The following is a 15,884-nucleotide window of genomic DNA, read 5'->3' on the forward strand; positions in this document are numbered from 1 at the left end:
GCCCAGGGACCAGGAGTCACCGGTGGGAAGGTGGTTCCCTTCGCAGGTCCCTTGTGGGCTCCTTGAGGGAAGTGTAGTTAAGAAGAACATCTGTTTCGTAGTAACATGCTTTTTTTTTCTTTCTTGATACTCTGTGTGTGTGTTTTTTTAATGTAACATAGGAAATAAGAGTTTTTTCATGTAACATAAGAAATAAGAGAGAGATCTCACGTAGACCCGGTTTCTCCCAGTGGTCCCAACCCATGAAACTCTACAGTGTGTCAGGAACAAGCCTGGGTACTGAGGTTGAGTCTGTGCACTCCCTGACTCAGGTTTCCGCAGTTTTGCTTGTCCTATGTGTGTGTGTGTGTGTGTGTGTGTGTGTGTGCGCGCACATGCACACGTGTGGCATGTAGAGTTCAACACGATCCTATCACATCTGTCCATTCTTTGTATCTGCCACCGCCGTCCAGATGCTAGGTAATGAATTCCCTCATGACGAGGGTTCCCGGGGTTCCCTCCTAATAACCACACCCACCTCCACATGGAAGGTCCACGCACGGTCAAAGGCACAAAAGCGAGTGTGAGCTCAAACGGACACATGCAGATGCCTCTGTGACCACTTCCACCGCCTCCCCCAGATCAGATCTAGACCACTCCCTAAGCCTCTGCCCTCCGGAGGTCACCCCCGCTGTGACTTCTGTCTCTGTCAGTGAGTCCGGCCCTGCTCAGCTGGCCTCTCTCTCTCAGACCTCTTCTTGTCACCTTTTAGAGCTCAGAACCGGTGTGGGCTGTGGCATCAGCTATTTCGAGGCAGAATTTAATAATGTCCTACTTCCACTGCCTTTGTGTTGTACGATTCCTGTTAGGTGTGATTCCTGTTAGTTTACCAAAGATAAACTCCTTGAGTATGTATATGTATGTATTTATAATTTGTTTGTATTTACAATTTATATTATATATATATTTTACCAAGGATAAACTCCTTAAATATATATATGTATTTCATTTGAAAAAAGGTGAGTTGATTTAAAGACCGATAATAGACAAACAGTGCCAGCACTATGCAGGTTGGGCAAACTTTATCAAGTTGATAATCAAATGACCTTTGAGAAAGTGTCAGAGGCATAGACAGCTCAAAAAAAAAAAAAATAAATAAAAACCACCCTCAAATCAAAAACTGGTCCAGTGTGGTGGCGGGTGGCAGGATCTGTGTATGGTCTTTGTACCGTGAAGGGTCTTCTGTGTCATTTTGATAAGAAAACCGGTTGAAAGCAGAGCAGATTAAAATTTCAACAGGCCGTGTGTAAGGTGGTGAGGCTTTCCATAAAGTCTTAGTGATTTTTTTGTTCTATTTGTTTTCCACCTTTTCTCTAACCTACCTATTTTTGAAAGGGACTCACTGTTTTTAACTTAAATTTATATAAAAGGAACTTGGATTCTCAAATTTAGAGGTGGTAGATGCCTCTTCAAGGCAGCGCCCTCCGAGCACCAGAGAGCAGAGCAGGGCAAGGTACCTGGTTCCTGGGGGACAGATTGGACCAGAACCAGACCAGAATGCTAAGCTGGAAGTGCCCAGTTCCTTCTTCCGGACTCCTGTTAGCGTTCCCTGCTCCCCTGGGGAGAAGGGGTGCATGGAGGGAAGAAAAGCTCAGCCAGTGTCTCCAGTATCACTTAAAACTTGGAAACATCTAGAAAATACTTAATCCAGCCTATCTGTGTGAACACCAAACACACAGTAATGGCTGCCTCATCAGTGGAGTACTGATATTAGTGCTGATATTAGAGCTTCGTACGGAAGCTCAGAGCCAGGATATTCCCCACCGGAGATCAGCACAGTCCCAACAATTGCTTCTTTGTTATATGTTTTTTTCAAAGAAGATGAGGACAGTCTCCCCCTCCCCACCCCCCGCCACCAATCCCGAGGCTTTCAGAGGACTTTCATATCTAAGGCTTATGGGACAGTTTACACTTTACCATGTTCTTTCAGGTGTTATCTCCCTGTGGGATGGATATTCATTCCCATTGTACAGATGAGGAAGTAGAGGCCAAGCCATAATAAAGAAGCCCACCCCAAGTTGGACTTTACACACACGTTTGCCAGATTCTTCTAAGGTCGGGCTCTTTCTGCTCTCCCGCGACGGCCCCATGGTTCTGAACTGTGTGTTCTGTAGTCCCTGTCACTTGTCCCTCCGGCTTTCAGGTTAGGTGCTGTCATGTCTGTCCAACAGCCCAACACCCTTGGTTTTGTAAAGCAGAGTCTTTCACTGAGACCCAGCAACCCTGAGACAAAGCGAAACCACCCGCATCGGTGAAGGTGGTGGTGGAGGCTGGCGGGCAAGAACACGAGTCCCGTTGACTAAATTAAACTTGTCTGGGACCTCCTGGGGGCCACGGGGTTCCGGTTAGTGTCAGTTCACTTTGTTGGCACAGCAGCTTGGTGAAGGAGGCTGTCATGGTCAGTACAGGTGGGGAAGGAACAGAGAAAGGGAGATGGTTTGCCCAAGCTCCCAGGCGCCATCGGGGCGACCTGCTCTGCGCGTGCCTCCGTAGGGCTTTCTACTCCCCTCACCGGGTCACCTCCAGCCTTTAGAGCTCCACCAAGATGCACACCCTCCGAGAAGCCTCTCTTCCCCTTGCTGGGGAGAAGCCCCAGTGGAGACTTTTTTCTTCTCCATGGAGGTGTTTGGTGTGGTTGGAGGCTTACGTGTTCTTGCGCTGGTCTGTTGAAGGTCTGTCCCTCACAGGCTTCTGAGGGTGGGGACCCTCTGTGTGATGCTTGTGACAGCCTGGCGGATGGAGGGGCTGTCGGGTAGGTGGGAGGGTGGGGGTATGCGTGGGAAGGCGTCAAGTCTCAGCGGTCTCTTTTCCCCTCAAATACGACTAGAGCTTCCCCGAAGGGGCTTGAAGCCAGTCGTTGGATGGTACAGCTTGAGGGTAAGTGTGGGAATCGGGAAAGGCCGCATGCCTGGTGTGAGGGTAGCAGGGTGCTGCAGGAGTGGGGGGCGGCTCGGCAGTGGCCCAGAGGGGAACAGGGTTTGAAGAATTGGGTCATGGGGACCGTCAGCAAAGGGGGTGGCGGAATGAGACGGGGGAGTCGGAGGAGGCTGGAAACCCCGAGTGTGTGTCCGCAGGTGATGGGTGGGGAGGACAGTGGGAGGGTGGCCAGACCTGGGGAAGGCCCGAGGGGATGCTGGGAAGCCACGTTTGTGCTGAGATGGGGCCTCGCTTCTGTGGCTGCATTATCTCACTTCAAGCAGGAAGCACGGCTGCCGAGCCCCCACCGCAAGAGCACGCCCGGCCGGAGCTCTGGCCCCCAGAGCCTACTTTGAAAATAAAGTCGGTCATCTTCATGACTGCGTGCCTTCGGCAGAAATTCCCATCAAAGCAGATGAAGCCCACCATTTGCCTGTCATCTTCCCCACCAGTAAGCCTGTCAGCAAATTGGTGGACTTTTTTTTTTTTTCTACCTTTACATACACAAATATACACGTATAGTTACAGGCTCCCCTCCTTAGCTGAGTCTAATATGTTTCTGGAAACAGGAGATAGAGCAGCTTTTTTTGTTTTGTTTTGTTTTGACAGCCATATATCATGTCCTATTCCACGGAGATAAATGGTGATGCATTACCAACCGATCAGAAAAAACCCGACCCCGGTGTTGCTTAATACCCCTGCACATCTGCAGGCCAGCCCGTCAGACGTTTCTCATGAACGCAAAGCATTAACAGCCACAGATACTGAATTACTCGATGCTTTATTGAACTCGTTACTGGGCATGTTCACAAACAGTACAGAGGGTAGTATAGGACATTGGTTGTGAATTTTCATTTTTTTTCCTGTCCTCTCCTTTGCAACTTAATGGAAATGACCGCAAACTACTCTGTTGGAAATACCAGAGACGTTCTCTAAATTGGACTCTGGTTGTCTGCTCGTCAGAAGCAAATGCTGGGACGCAGGCAGGACTCAGGAGGGGGGACAGGATCCTAGGTCAGATGCATGGTGACTTTGAACATTGAGAGCACTGGACGTGGACCTCTCCTGTTGCAGACTGACGCACACCCGTGTTCTCATCGGTGCCCGTGCGTGAACATCCTACGGCAGCTGTGATCTGGGTAGTGCGTCTTGTGTAAAAGAAAATACTTGCAGGTTAGAGTGGGGATTTAGAGAGTGAGGATCTGAACGGCGATGGAAACCTGAGCACCGTGTGTGTGTTCACACCTATGTCTGCACGTGTGCACACGTATGTACGTGTGCAGACACGGCACCCTATTGACATAAGGCGGTGTGGATTTTTTCCCACATTAGCACACACGGACTTGCCGCTTCAGCTTCCACAACAGACAAATGAAGAGAGCGTGGTTTATTCTTTTACCTTGTATGCGTCTAGCTTTATTCGGTTGCATTAGTAATTTAAAAATAGGAGCTGACAGACACGTAGAAGTTGCCGCATCTTTTTCTTTTTTCTTTTTGCTACGTCTTTATTAGTTGTCATTTCGAGGCAGTATTGTAACACCCCCCCAACACACACCCCTTTAATCCTCCAAGAGCACCGTGTGACAAGACTTTTCTTGGTCCTGTTGCTCCCACGAGGAAGTGGAGGCCCAGAGAGGTGAGTTCAGCTGCAAGCACCTGTCAGAAGCTGGGATTCAGACCTAGGCCTGTGGGTTCCTGAGGCCATTCCGTGGTCCTCGGACACACACTTGGCATGGGCTGGGGAGGCACGTTTGCAATCCTGGCAGTAGGCTTTTATTTCCAGCTGCAGGGCAGAAAGATGATGTGGGGTTGACCTCGTTGAGTGCAGGAGGCCTCACCCCCTCCCCCATCACTGCTGTGCACTCTGTGGGCCGTGGGGTCAACCTTCAACAAGGTGCCCCTGTGCGATAGAAGATCAAGTGTGTGTCAACAGAAATGACCAGCAGGCCCCTCAGACTTTGCTGATTACCAAATAGAAAAACCACCCCTTCTGGTGAGGGGTTTCCTTCCTGCCTTCTCGGGGTTTCTGGTAACCAAGGGGGTGCTGGATAGCGGGCAGCCCTCTGTTTCCTCTGGAGCGAGCTCCCCCTTGCTCAGGAGGCCCGGGGAGGAGTAGTAGTAACAGCTGACACTTGGCTTGCCGGTGGCCTTACCACCATGTTTTCATGGAGGCCTTGACCGCAGACCCGTCCACGCCTGACTCTGCGCCTGTGAATGACTGTCCTCCCTGGTCCGCAGTGATGGCGAGACAAGCCCCATGGCCTGAAGGAGGCAACTCGCAATTAGAAGGCTTGTAGCCTAAGAGTGGGGACTCAGGAGGACTGTCTTCCCCTCCGAGGAGACACCGGAGAGAACTGAAAGCAGGTGTTCAAACCGAAACTGTCAGGGGAGTGTTCATAGCCTCACTCTTCACAGCGGTCGGGAGGTGGAAACAATCCAGAAACGTCCATCAGCCGAAGAGTGGATAACGAAAGTGTGGTCTCTCTCTGCGGGAACGCTGCCCATCCGTAGAAAGGGTCGAGGTCCTGGTGAGGGCGCAGAGGAACCTTGAAGGAAGCCCCACACAGAAGACGGTGGACTGTATGCTTCCCTTTATGTGAAACGTCCAGAAAAGGCGAATCTGTAGAGACTGAAAGTTGGTGGTTGCCAGGGACTGGTGTGGGGACAAGAGGGGAACAGGGAGTGATAGCTACAGGGTCTAGGTTTCTCTCTGTGGTCATGAAGTTGTTCTTACATGGACTGTGGTGGTGGTTTGCATGAGTCTGTGACTACATTAGAAGCTATTGAGTTGCGGGCTTGAAATGGGTTAATTGTATAGTGTGTGAGCTTGTATCTTGATAAAGACACAAGCTACATCTTGATAAAGCTGTTCTATTAAAAGAGCGTACATTACCTATAATACCAGAGGCACCTGCAGAGCCAAGATCCCTTTTAGGGTGCAGAACACCCAGGGCAGTGACACCTAGTCCTGTCTCTGTCGGGGGAGCCCAGGGAAGCTGTTCTTGGCGGTGCCTGGGACTTGGTCACATGCATCCCGATGTTGCCTGAAATACACACTGGGCCTCGGACCCCTCCAGCCCACGGGTCCCTGGGTCCCACGGATCGAGCACAGAAACCAGTGGATCGGGCACCTGATGTGGCCGAGGCTGCATCAGGCAGGTTCTGCTCCCTGAAGCATTCCCTTCTGCCCCTCGAGGCCCTCTCAGTATGAGCCTTGCAGCCACCTGCGTGAGGGCTGGGCCAGCCCAGAAACAGCCCTCGACCAACAGCAGACGGGGTTTGGGGATACACACCCCAGTTCCCTTACTCCATGGTGGGGCGCGGACTCCCACAGCCCCCGTGGGGTCGGCTCTGCATAGCGACGGAGGGCCAGCCTGGTGACCTAACGGCTGCTTCCTCGTCTCTTTTCCCTGCCTGTCTCCCTTCCTTGCTCCCCGACCAGCGTTCCTGCGACCATCTCCCAAACGGGAACCGGAGCCGTTGGGCGCCCGAGTTCTGCTCTGAGCCGGGCTCCGGTGCACGTGGCCGTGAGGCCCCAGCTGTGAGCGAGTGACACAGACAGAGTCTCTGTTCTCCCGGCGCTTAGTGGAGGACGTACCTGTACGTACAGATGTGCATATGTGTAGCTCCACGGGCCAGTTCTAAAAAGAACAGGACGGTTCGTTTCGCTGGGGTGGAGAAGGCTGGCGGTGCTGGGAAGTTGCTCCGGTCAGATCTGTACACGGCCGGTCGGCTGATGACCGGGGAGCAAGGCCGGCCCCTGCCGGAGGCCTCCTCTCTTCAGGATCATCCATCGTGAATGAGCCTGCCCTCACCTGGTGGGGGAGGGGCAGAGAGGGGCGTGGCGGGCATGACGTCATTGAGGTGACCAGTCCTGCTGGTGCGGTGGGTGCCTGCAGCCTCCCCCTGGGTCAGGCCTGGCCCCAAAGCCGGGGTGTCTGCTGGCGCCAAAGTGGCCGGCAGGACCCCTCGCCTCCCTAGAGTGGCTGTTCTTCGTTCTCCTCCGTGTCTTATGCTTCTTCCCGTCTGACTTGGTCCGTGTGCCTCTTTGTGTCTCTCTCCTTCCTCGTCTGGGTGGCCCGTCTGGTGTCTCTCTGTCCCTTTTTGCCGCGTCTGGGGGGGTGGGGGGGTGGGGGGGGCTCCATTTGTATTTTTTCGTATCTCCGCGTCCGTCTCCAGGTTCGCTCTGCCCCCTTCTTCGTTGAGCAGCTGTTTACGGGGCCCCACCGCGGACCGGCCGCTGCGCTGGGGGCTGGGACACGGCGCCGAGCAAGGGAGTGCCTTGGAGGGAAGAGGTTCCTGGCCCAGGAGTCTGACCTGCAGGCGCCGGCCCCTGTCGGGGCCGTGGGGAGAGGGACCGATCTGTATGACCGCAGGAGTTGGAGGGTTTTCTCTGAATTCGATGCTGGAGGAGCTCAGACTGGAAGGGGAACTGAGAGATGACCAGGCCCGGAGCACATGCCAGTGCAGTGGGGGGGGGGGGGGGGGCCCGCCCCCGGGGGGGCGGGGGGGGCGGGGGGGGGGGGGGGGGGGCCAGGGGGGGCCAGCGGGGTCAACCCCGGGCCTTGGTTCTCAGTCCTAGGAACAATGGGAAGCAGTCAGAAGGTTTGAAGCCCAGGAGGGGCGTGAGCATAATTATGCATTTACTTCTTTATTTTTTAAAGATTTATCTATTTTAATGAGCACCTGCGTACACGAATCGGGGGAGGGGGAGAGGGGAAGCAGAAGGTCCCCGCTGAGCTCAGAGCCTGGTGCGGGGCTCCATCTCATGACTGTGAGATCGTGACCTGAGCCGAAATCAAGACGCAGACGCTTACCTGACTGAGCCACCCAGGCGCCCCAATACGAGGTTACTTAAATTTCCTTAAAAAAGGCTCTGGGGGTAACTTCCGGCTACTCCAGTAGGCCAAGCAGGAGATCCAACAACTTGGATTATGGCATTGGGCATGGGAATGGAGAGAAGTCGACTGAGTCGAGAGTGATTTAGAAAGTCGAACTGGTAATTCCGTGAAGACAGTGTTATAGTATATGACATTTTTTTCTTTATGAACTTGTGTCAGATTTTTATTATAACTTTGCTATAAGGAGAAAAACTCATAATAGGCCAATTGAGAGAGTCTCACCTACAGATATTTTGTGGGGAGCGAGGGTAGTAGATAATCACTGCTAGACTTGATAGGAAAAAAATAGATTTACTTCAAGTCACCAGTATCTCGACTGGCAGTGAGCTGGGTGGGTAAAGTCCGGGAACAAACCTCACTGCCCTGAATGTTCTTCGAGGAGCGTAAACAGCTGAATCGGCAATGCCAGTTTCCTCCCCGAAGGCTGTAAGTTTCAGTGCACACTAAGGGTCTGTGTTGTGGAGTTTGTTTCTGGGGAGTGAGGATAAAGAGAAAAGCCTCCAGGATTCTGGGTTCGGTGAGGAAGAGGGATCTGGCCTCCATCCTGAGGCACCTCTGTTCCCAAAACAAAACGGCCTCTCGTGGTTGAGAAGTGGTATTAAAACTATCAGGTTTGCAACAATTTTAGACTCACGCGAACATTGCAGACATAGTACAGGATTTCTTTGTATCGTTCATCCGGCTTCCCCTGGTGATCATGTCTTTCTTGCTCAGTCACCAAACCCAGGGCCCTGACACTGGTACAGTGTGATTACAATACAGGCCGGAGGGGCAGCTGGGTGGCTCAGTCATTTAAGTGTCTGCCTTTGGCTCAGGTCAGGATCTTGGGGTCCTGGGATCGAGCGCCATGTCAGGCTCCATGTTTGGTGGGGGTCTTGCTTCTCCCTCTCCCTCTGCACCTGCCCCTGCACACCACCCGTCATGCTCCCACATGTACTTTCTCTCTCAAATAAATCTTTAACAGATAAAGTGAAATAAATTACAGACTCGAATTGGTTTTCACCGTTTTGTACGTGGTCTCGGGCTTGGTTTGGGGTCTAGCTGTGCGGAGATTTCTCATGTGTATGCTGAACAAAGTTGCCCATTTAAAGTCTTTGTGCATTCCTTCATGACTCTTGTCCACCAGGCTGTTTTTGGTCTGGTTAGACCCATGGGAAGAAAGTAGAGAGCTTCTAGTTCATTCTATCTCTCTCCCTCCTAATTGTGTTCACTGCACCCCCACTCCGGTTGCTGCCTGTGAAGGGTCATGAACCTTTCCTGCTGCTTCAGCCCTGACTCTAAGTGCCTTTATTCACCTGTCAGTTTCCTCTATCCCAGGTCCAAGCTCCCTCCCTTGTCTCCCATTTCCAGGGACACCTTTTTCCTATATCTCTCTTCAGGGCAAGGACCAAGATCTACATGCCAGGAGTCTTAGGGTTGCATGTGACAGAAGCTCAGCTCATCTGACCAAAGCTATAAAAGAGAATTGATTGTGTTGTGGAAGTAGCGTTTCCTTGGGCAGGAATGGCTTCCGGTGTGACTGGACCTTAGGGGATCAGACAGTACATCTGGGGTCCATCTCCCCTTTCTCTACGGTGGATGGCGTGCTCCCTGCTTCCCCCAGACTTCTGTCTTATCAGCCAGGCAGCAGCCCAGCAACAAGAGAGATTTTATAAATATCTCTGGCCAAACAGTGCCGGGAGGATGCTGGTGCACCATGGGCTCGTCCCTGAACCAATCAATCACGGTGCCCCAGCACGGGGCATCTTGGTCGTTCCCAGGAGGCTGGGCCCCTGTTGCCGGTAAGGAGAGGCAGATCAGCTTCATGTGAAGCACGTAGAATGGGTCCATTCCAGGAAAAGTTGTGTTTTGACAGAAAAACGAAGAGGAAGGGACTGATCAAACTTGTCTTCTTTGTGACAGTCCCTGGTCATCCTGTGGCGGGGAGGGAGATCCCCTGGGGACAGGTGGCCATTTAGAGGGGGAGGGGCTGCTCTTGGGTCAGGTGGCCCTTCTGTGGGGGGAGACCTCTCCCCTGGGTCAGGTGGCCATCCTCTGGGTGGGGGTAGGGGTCTCCCCCGGGTCAGATGGCCATCCTGGCCCAGTCTGGCAAGGAGTGGGTTGGAGCCCTTCCGCAGCAGGGGTTATAGGGAGGAGAGATTGCCTCCTGCTTCTGTCTGTCTTTCTGCAGCTCCCCCAGGGCTTCGTTTAGAGCAGCCCGTGTCTTCCTTACTTGCGTGGAATCCTGCAGTCTGGATGGGGCTCAGGGGCTGGGGAGGGACGGGGCAGGCCTGTGGCTGCGTCCTCGGGTGGAGTGAACTCAGGCTTCTGATGGGCCCGTCTTCACCTTCTTTCAGTGGATATCATGGAAATCAAGGAAATCCGCCCCGGGAAGAACTCCAAGGATTTTGAGCGTGCAAAGGTTGTGCATCAGAAGAAAGACTGCTGCTTCACCATCTTCTACGGGACCCAGTTCGTCCTCAGCACCCTCAGCCTGGCAGGTGAGCACCCCCCGCGGGCTTTTGTCGCTGCCCATGCCTGGCTTCCTTCCTAGGATGCTCCAGAGTAGCAGAAGGCTCGCACCTGCCTGACCCTGATGTGTGTTAGGGGTCATCATGGTTTTGAATTCTCACCCTGCGCCTTTCTTGCTGTGTGCCTTGGGGCAAGCTACTCAGCCTCTCTGAGCTTCAGTTTGCTCAGCTCTGAGCCGGGGAGCATGGTAACGTCGGCCTCACTGGGACGTGGTAAGCATTGTGTGAACGGCCTGGTTGGCTCCCGCGGAGAGCTGGAGGCAGGTTATAGTTGTCGTCCAGCAGAGCCTGGTCTACATCCAACTAAACTGGGGACACTATCCTGAAATCTTCTCACACGTATGTGTGTGCACACAGACACACACACACCCCTACACAGATGCATGCAAGCTCACGCATGTACACAATACAGCTGCCACCCGTGTACACATACATACACACAAACACGTGAAGGCACATATGCACTCACATAGACCCACGACCTGGAGGTGAGAGTTCCAGCCATCCCTATAAATTTACCCAAATGTCGAAGGGGCCTCTCAGAGGCCAGAGGGTGAGCTGTGGAAAAGCTCAGGCACTTGACTCAGGGGCAGAAGCTTGTCACCCCCTTCAGGTCCAGTCCTAGAATTCATTGACTCAGAACCGTCTGTACAGCTGGGAGTGATGAGAGAAAATAAATCCCGTTCAAAGTAGACGCACGTGGGGGGAACAATGAAAGCTAAGGAGTGTCGGGAACATTGAAATTAGGGCCCAGTAGCTCTTGTGATTTGCTTTCTCGCTTGCATGCACCTTTGAGCACATCGCTTGTGCTGGGCTAGAGGCCACTAGGACTCTAGGGCTGAAGGAGACCGGTCACTGCCTCTCAGGAGCTCACAGTACACTGTGATAAGAGCGGCAGTCCATTCACAATACAGCACGCTGTAGGAGGGCAGGGGGTCAATTTCAGGGAAGCCTTTGCAGAGGCGGTGACTTTAAAATTGGGTTTTGAGGCATCTGTAGGAGTTGAGTGGAGAGAGGGAGGCCAGTCCGGGGAGAAGTTTTCCATGTCTGAGCGCTTGAAAGAGGGAAATAGCAAGCTGGGTGTGGGACATGATGAGTGGACGTCTGACTGTTGGTGTGTGGTTAGTGCAGAGATGGGGCAGGAGAGCGGGGCCTGTGCCTATGAACTTCAGGATTTTAGTCCACTTAGCTGCAGGCTAAGGCTGCAGGCTGAGGCCTGGTGGTTCTTGGTAAGGAAACAACGAGAGCAAGAGAGAGACTACACGTCTTGGAGTCCAAGATGCCATCTCTGTTCCACATTGGGGTCTTTCTTTCAGAGCTCTAGAATTCAGGTTCAGTGAGGACATGGATCCCACTGATTCAGATCCCACTTCCCACTTATGGGCTGGGGCTAGGTCTCCTATGCTTCTGAACTTAATTTTCTCCTCATTTCCATGGGAAGAGGGAGAGTATCAACCTCGTCCAGATAAACAAGGTATCTGGTCCTTCGGAGGTGGTTAACTCAACGAGAGGTCTGCACTGCTAGCTTCATTTTACTGGTGAGGAAATGAGGCACAGAGGGGTTACGGAGTCGGTAGAATGTCACACAGCCCCAAAGCAGTGCAGTGGGACTTGTCAGTGATGCCAGGCTCTTACCTACTGCCTGATGCTGCCTCTGTCCCCTCTCCCTAGCCTTCACGAGAAACAGGAAATGCTGAGGGCGGCTCAGGGTTGGGGTGGGAAGTACCCCAGACCCTGCACCATATTTGCTCATCTAAGGGTAAAAGCTAAAACTCTTGGAAGGAAAAAAATTATCCCACTTGTCACCCTTGCTGTAGAAGGGTCATTAGGGGCACGTGGCTTCATCTCGGACCAGAAGCAGGTCTTAGAACCATGAAGGCGTGAAGGAGAGGCCTTCTTGGTGTCCGTGTGCAAAACCGGAAACCAGTGCTGGCTGCTCCCGTCCTCGGGGTCTGTGTGGGGCTGGGATGGCCAGGGGCCCCGACCTCTCTGCGGAGGTCTTCCCAGGGACTAACAATGTTTCCATCCGTGTTCAACCTCTGCAGCCGACTCCAAGGAGGATGCGAGTAAGTGGCTCTCGGGCTTGAAAATCCTTCACCAGGAAGCGATGAGCGCGTCTACACCCACCATCATTGAGAGGTATGGACTTGTGCTCGTGTATCTTTTCTTGCCACATTCATGGATTCTGCTCCCTTTCTCCAACATGAGGGAAGGAAAGGAAAGAGCGATGTTTCGCCGTGGAGGCTCGGGGAGGGTCGGGCGGGTAGAGGCTGTGGGTTCTCCAGCATCTGGCCGGAGGAGCTTCTCCGAGGGCGGGGCCGTCCTGAGCCTGCTGGGGTGAGGAGTTGGCTGAAACCGAGGTTGGAACAGGCATTGGTGGCGTCTGACGGGAAGACCCAGGGCTTCCTTCCTACAGCATTAGGAAGGGGCTCAGCCGACTCACCAAAGGGCTGTTCCATACAGGGTACGGGGTTTGTCACCTGCTCGGGGTAGCCTTGTCCGTGCCTCCAGTATCATGGAGGTCCACGTGGGGTTGGCATGGGAATGATGGTCCCCTCAGTTAAAACCCTGTGATCCCCACCGTTTTTCTCATCCGCTGTTTTGGGAGATAATGAACATCGTCAGAGAGGATTGTCCGTTTAAGGAGTGACAGCCTCTGCGTGTTGGGGGGCCCTCTTGGCTCAGCCAGGGCGTCTCAACCACAAGGAGGCAACCGCTTTTTCCCGAGCTGCTCAGGTTAGCAAGTTGGAAAGATTTGCTTGTTTCCAGGATCCTTTGTCCCCATTCCATAGAACCGAGCGACACTGGCTGTGAACTAACTCTCTCTCCGGTGCTGTCTGTCTTTGTCTGTCTGTCTGTCTCAACTCTCTCCCCAGCTGGCTGAGAAAGCAGATCTATTCAGTGGATCAAACCAGAAGAAACAGGTGAGCTCCGTTCGTGGTTCTGTGGTTTTCTCCAGAACGTATTGGCTTCTGATGTTCCTTCTTGAAACCATCCACGGCAGTCGCAGCCTGTTCCATGGTGTGGAGAGGCCCTCGTGCGGTCTGGCTGGACGTGCTGGGGGCTGATGGTGGCACCGCCTGCACATGGCTGTCTCCATTCCGTGGACATTGCAGAGACCGCTGTTCTGCCGTGGAGCGCTCGGACCGTGTCCTCGTAGCCCTTGCATCGAGCACCTTCTGTGTCCTGGGGAGACACGAGTTCCCCGAACAGCGCGTCTCACAGCGTTTCCCTGTCAGCGCGTGCGGTGGTCCTCTGTGTGGGACCTTTTTGTTACAAACGTGGTTTGACCTTGAACTTGGCAATGTGATTTCCTCACTCAGGAGAAATCATTTTTTCTTGATAGACGTAGAGTCCCTCCCTGTCTGTTAGTGTCGTGAGTGCCGGAGTCCTGCTGCTTGGAAACCTCGGGGTCTCCCTGTATTGTAAGTGGTGTGAAGCGGAGACAGACAGGATCGAGTCCTACAGGAGGGATCCCAGCAGTGAGGGGTTTCTGGTCAAACATTCCGAGAGAGGCGTTGACCATTTGTATTTCTCCTGTGGTGCAAGAGGGCACGCCTTTCCCGGCACCCTGCGTCACCAGACCTTCGGCGATCGGATGGGTGAAAGGCAAAAGCAGATACTTGCTTCAATTGGCATGTATTTATGAGTGAGATTGAATGTTCTCTGGCCCAGTTTTTTAGGTTATGATTCAGTTATTATTCATGTAACGATAGAGGTACCTGGGTGCCTGGATACCTGCCTTTGGTTCAGGTCATGATGCTGGAGTTCCGGGATCGGGTCCCGCGTCGGGCTCCTTGCTCAGCGAGGAGTCTGCTTCTCCTTCTGCCTCTCTCCTCCCTCATGCTCTCTCTCTCTATCTCACTCTCTGTCTCTCAAATAAAATCTTTTTTTTTTAAAAAAAAAGGTAACGGTAAATCCTACCATTTACTGAGCACTCGGCGTGCCACGCACCATGCTTGTGCTCGGCGCTTAAAATTATTTTATCAATTTAGGGTCGTGTAAGACCGTCTTAAAAAATTTTATGTGATTTTCCTTCCTTCGATTCTGCTAAGATCTGTTAGCCCGGAACGTGAGGTCCCAGCTAACTCTCCAGCTCTCCCCGGCTGTCCCTTTCCATCTCTGCGGTTCCCGGGTGTCGGGCCAGGGTCCTACAGTCACTGGTGGCATCAGAGCTCGGGTCAGCTGCCATGCTTTCTCCTGCGTGCGCCGCGGGACGGGATGACGGAAGAGCAGTCCTCACCAGCGTGGGGACGTTCAGTAATGGTGTCAGGTCCGCCCAGAGGGCACCCCGTGTCCCTCCCCCCGTCCCGCCACGCTCCCTCCCCCTCCATCTGTCCGGCATTCACTGTCTGCCCATCCCCCGGGCTGCGATCCGGTGTGACAGACGGGGTCTGGGGAGGTCCCCACGTTGGAGGATTTTACTCACACTGGTGTCTTTCAGCCTCCTAGGTGGGGCCTCTCCGGTGTTTCCTTTCCGTGTGGCTTGGGGTGATTCATGGTTGAGGTTGGCGCAGGGAAGACAGACGGCGCCGCCCCGGGCCTTCTCTCCGCGCGTGGGTGGTGCGGAGTTCCTGATCTGGTTTGGAAGTCTGCCTGTCCCTCTTGTCAGACTGGTCAGCCCCCTCTTTGGCCGTCTCGCTCAGAATGGATTCCCGCACCTCTTCTACAGAGACCCGTCTTCCCCACGGCCGGTCCAGAACCTTCGGCAGAGAGGAAGCCTTTTTCGGGACTTGATGCCCCGGTGACTTGCGTCCCATTCGCGCTCCCCGACCTTCCTCCCAGTGGGCAGAGCCCAGCGGCTCCATCAACACGTGGAAAATCCCACCTTTCCTGTAGTTCTGGGAGGCCGGGAGGGAGTTTTGCAAAAGGAGCTCTGACCGAGGTACCCATTGAAAGGGCAGCTGACTTCGGCTCTGCCAGTTTCCCTTCCCTTCCTGTCGCCCACCACTGGTGGCATTTCCTGAAGGAGAACAAAGGAGTGGCAGCAGCCAACGAAAGATTGCGGCGGCGGCGGCGCCGGCTCCCCGTGCTTTCCTTGGCCCGCGCCCTCCTTCTCCGGGCCCAGCATCTCTCGGCGCGGAATGGTAGCAGCCGTCCCTTGCTGAGAGGAGCCGGCGCGTTGCGTGCCCTTGGGGGGGGGGCGTGCTTCTGGAATGCTCGTGGACTGAGGTGCTCAGCGCCCTTGGGTCATTTCGTGAGGACAGTGAGGCCAAGCCGAGTTAGGGGACTCGTCCGCAGCAGTCTGCCTTGCCGGGCGGGACTCCGGGGTGGGGGGCTTACCTGTCAGGACTGGGTGTTGCTTGTCTTCTTTTGTAAGTACTCACGAAAGCCGGTAAAAGGCAGAACTCTTAGCTCCCCTCCACCCCCCTGCCGTAGCCTTTAAGTAAAAACTAGTTAATTGGTTTGATTGCGGCATCAGCATATGCCTCCATGGGATGCAGTACCAGCGTACGTGTCCGTCACGGCCGTCCTCTTCAGAGCGTCCTTCACCCCCCCCCCCCCCCCCCCCCCCCCC

The 15,884-nt window shown here is 53.8% G+C and overlaps 1 protein-coding gene across 1 annotated transcript in view; it reads left to right on the forward strand.

Moving 5' to 3' along the window:
* Positions 1–15,884, forward strand: part of PLCG2 (phospholipase C gamma 2) — a 146,760-nt gene that overhangs the window by 40,189 nt on the left and 90,687 nt on the right. Inside the window, exons 3-5 of the mRNA XM_059383063.1 lie at positions 10,193–10,336; positions 12,412–12,505; positions 13,243–13,290. Coding sequence (XP_059239046.1) covers positions 10,193–10,336; positions 12,412–12,505; positions 13,243–13,290 — 286 coding nt within the window. The remainder of the gene's footprint in view (positions 1–10,192; positions 10,337–12,411; positions 12,506–13,242; positions 13,291–15,884) is intronic.

The sequence above is a fragment of the Mustela nigripes genome, chromosome 17 (genome assembly GCF_022355385.1).
Source record: "Mustela nigripes isolate SB6536 chromosome 17, MUSNIG.SB6536, whole genome shotgun sequence".
Taxonomy (NCBI): domain Eukaryota; kingdom Metazoa; phylum Chordata; class Mammalia; order Carnivora; family Mustelidae; genus Mustela; species Mustela nigripes.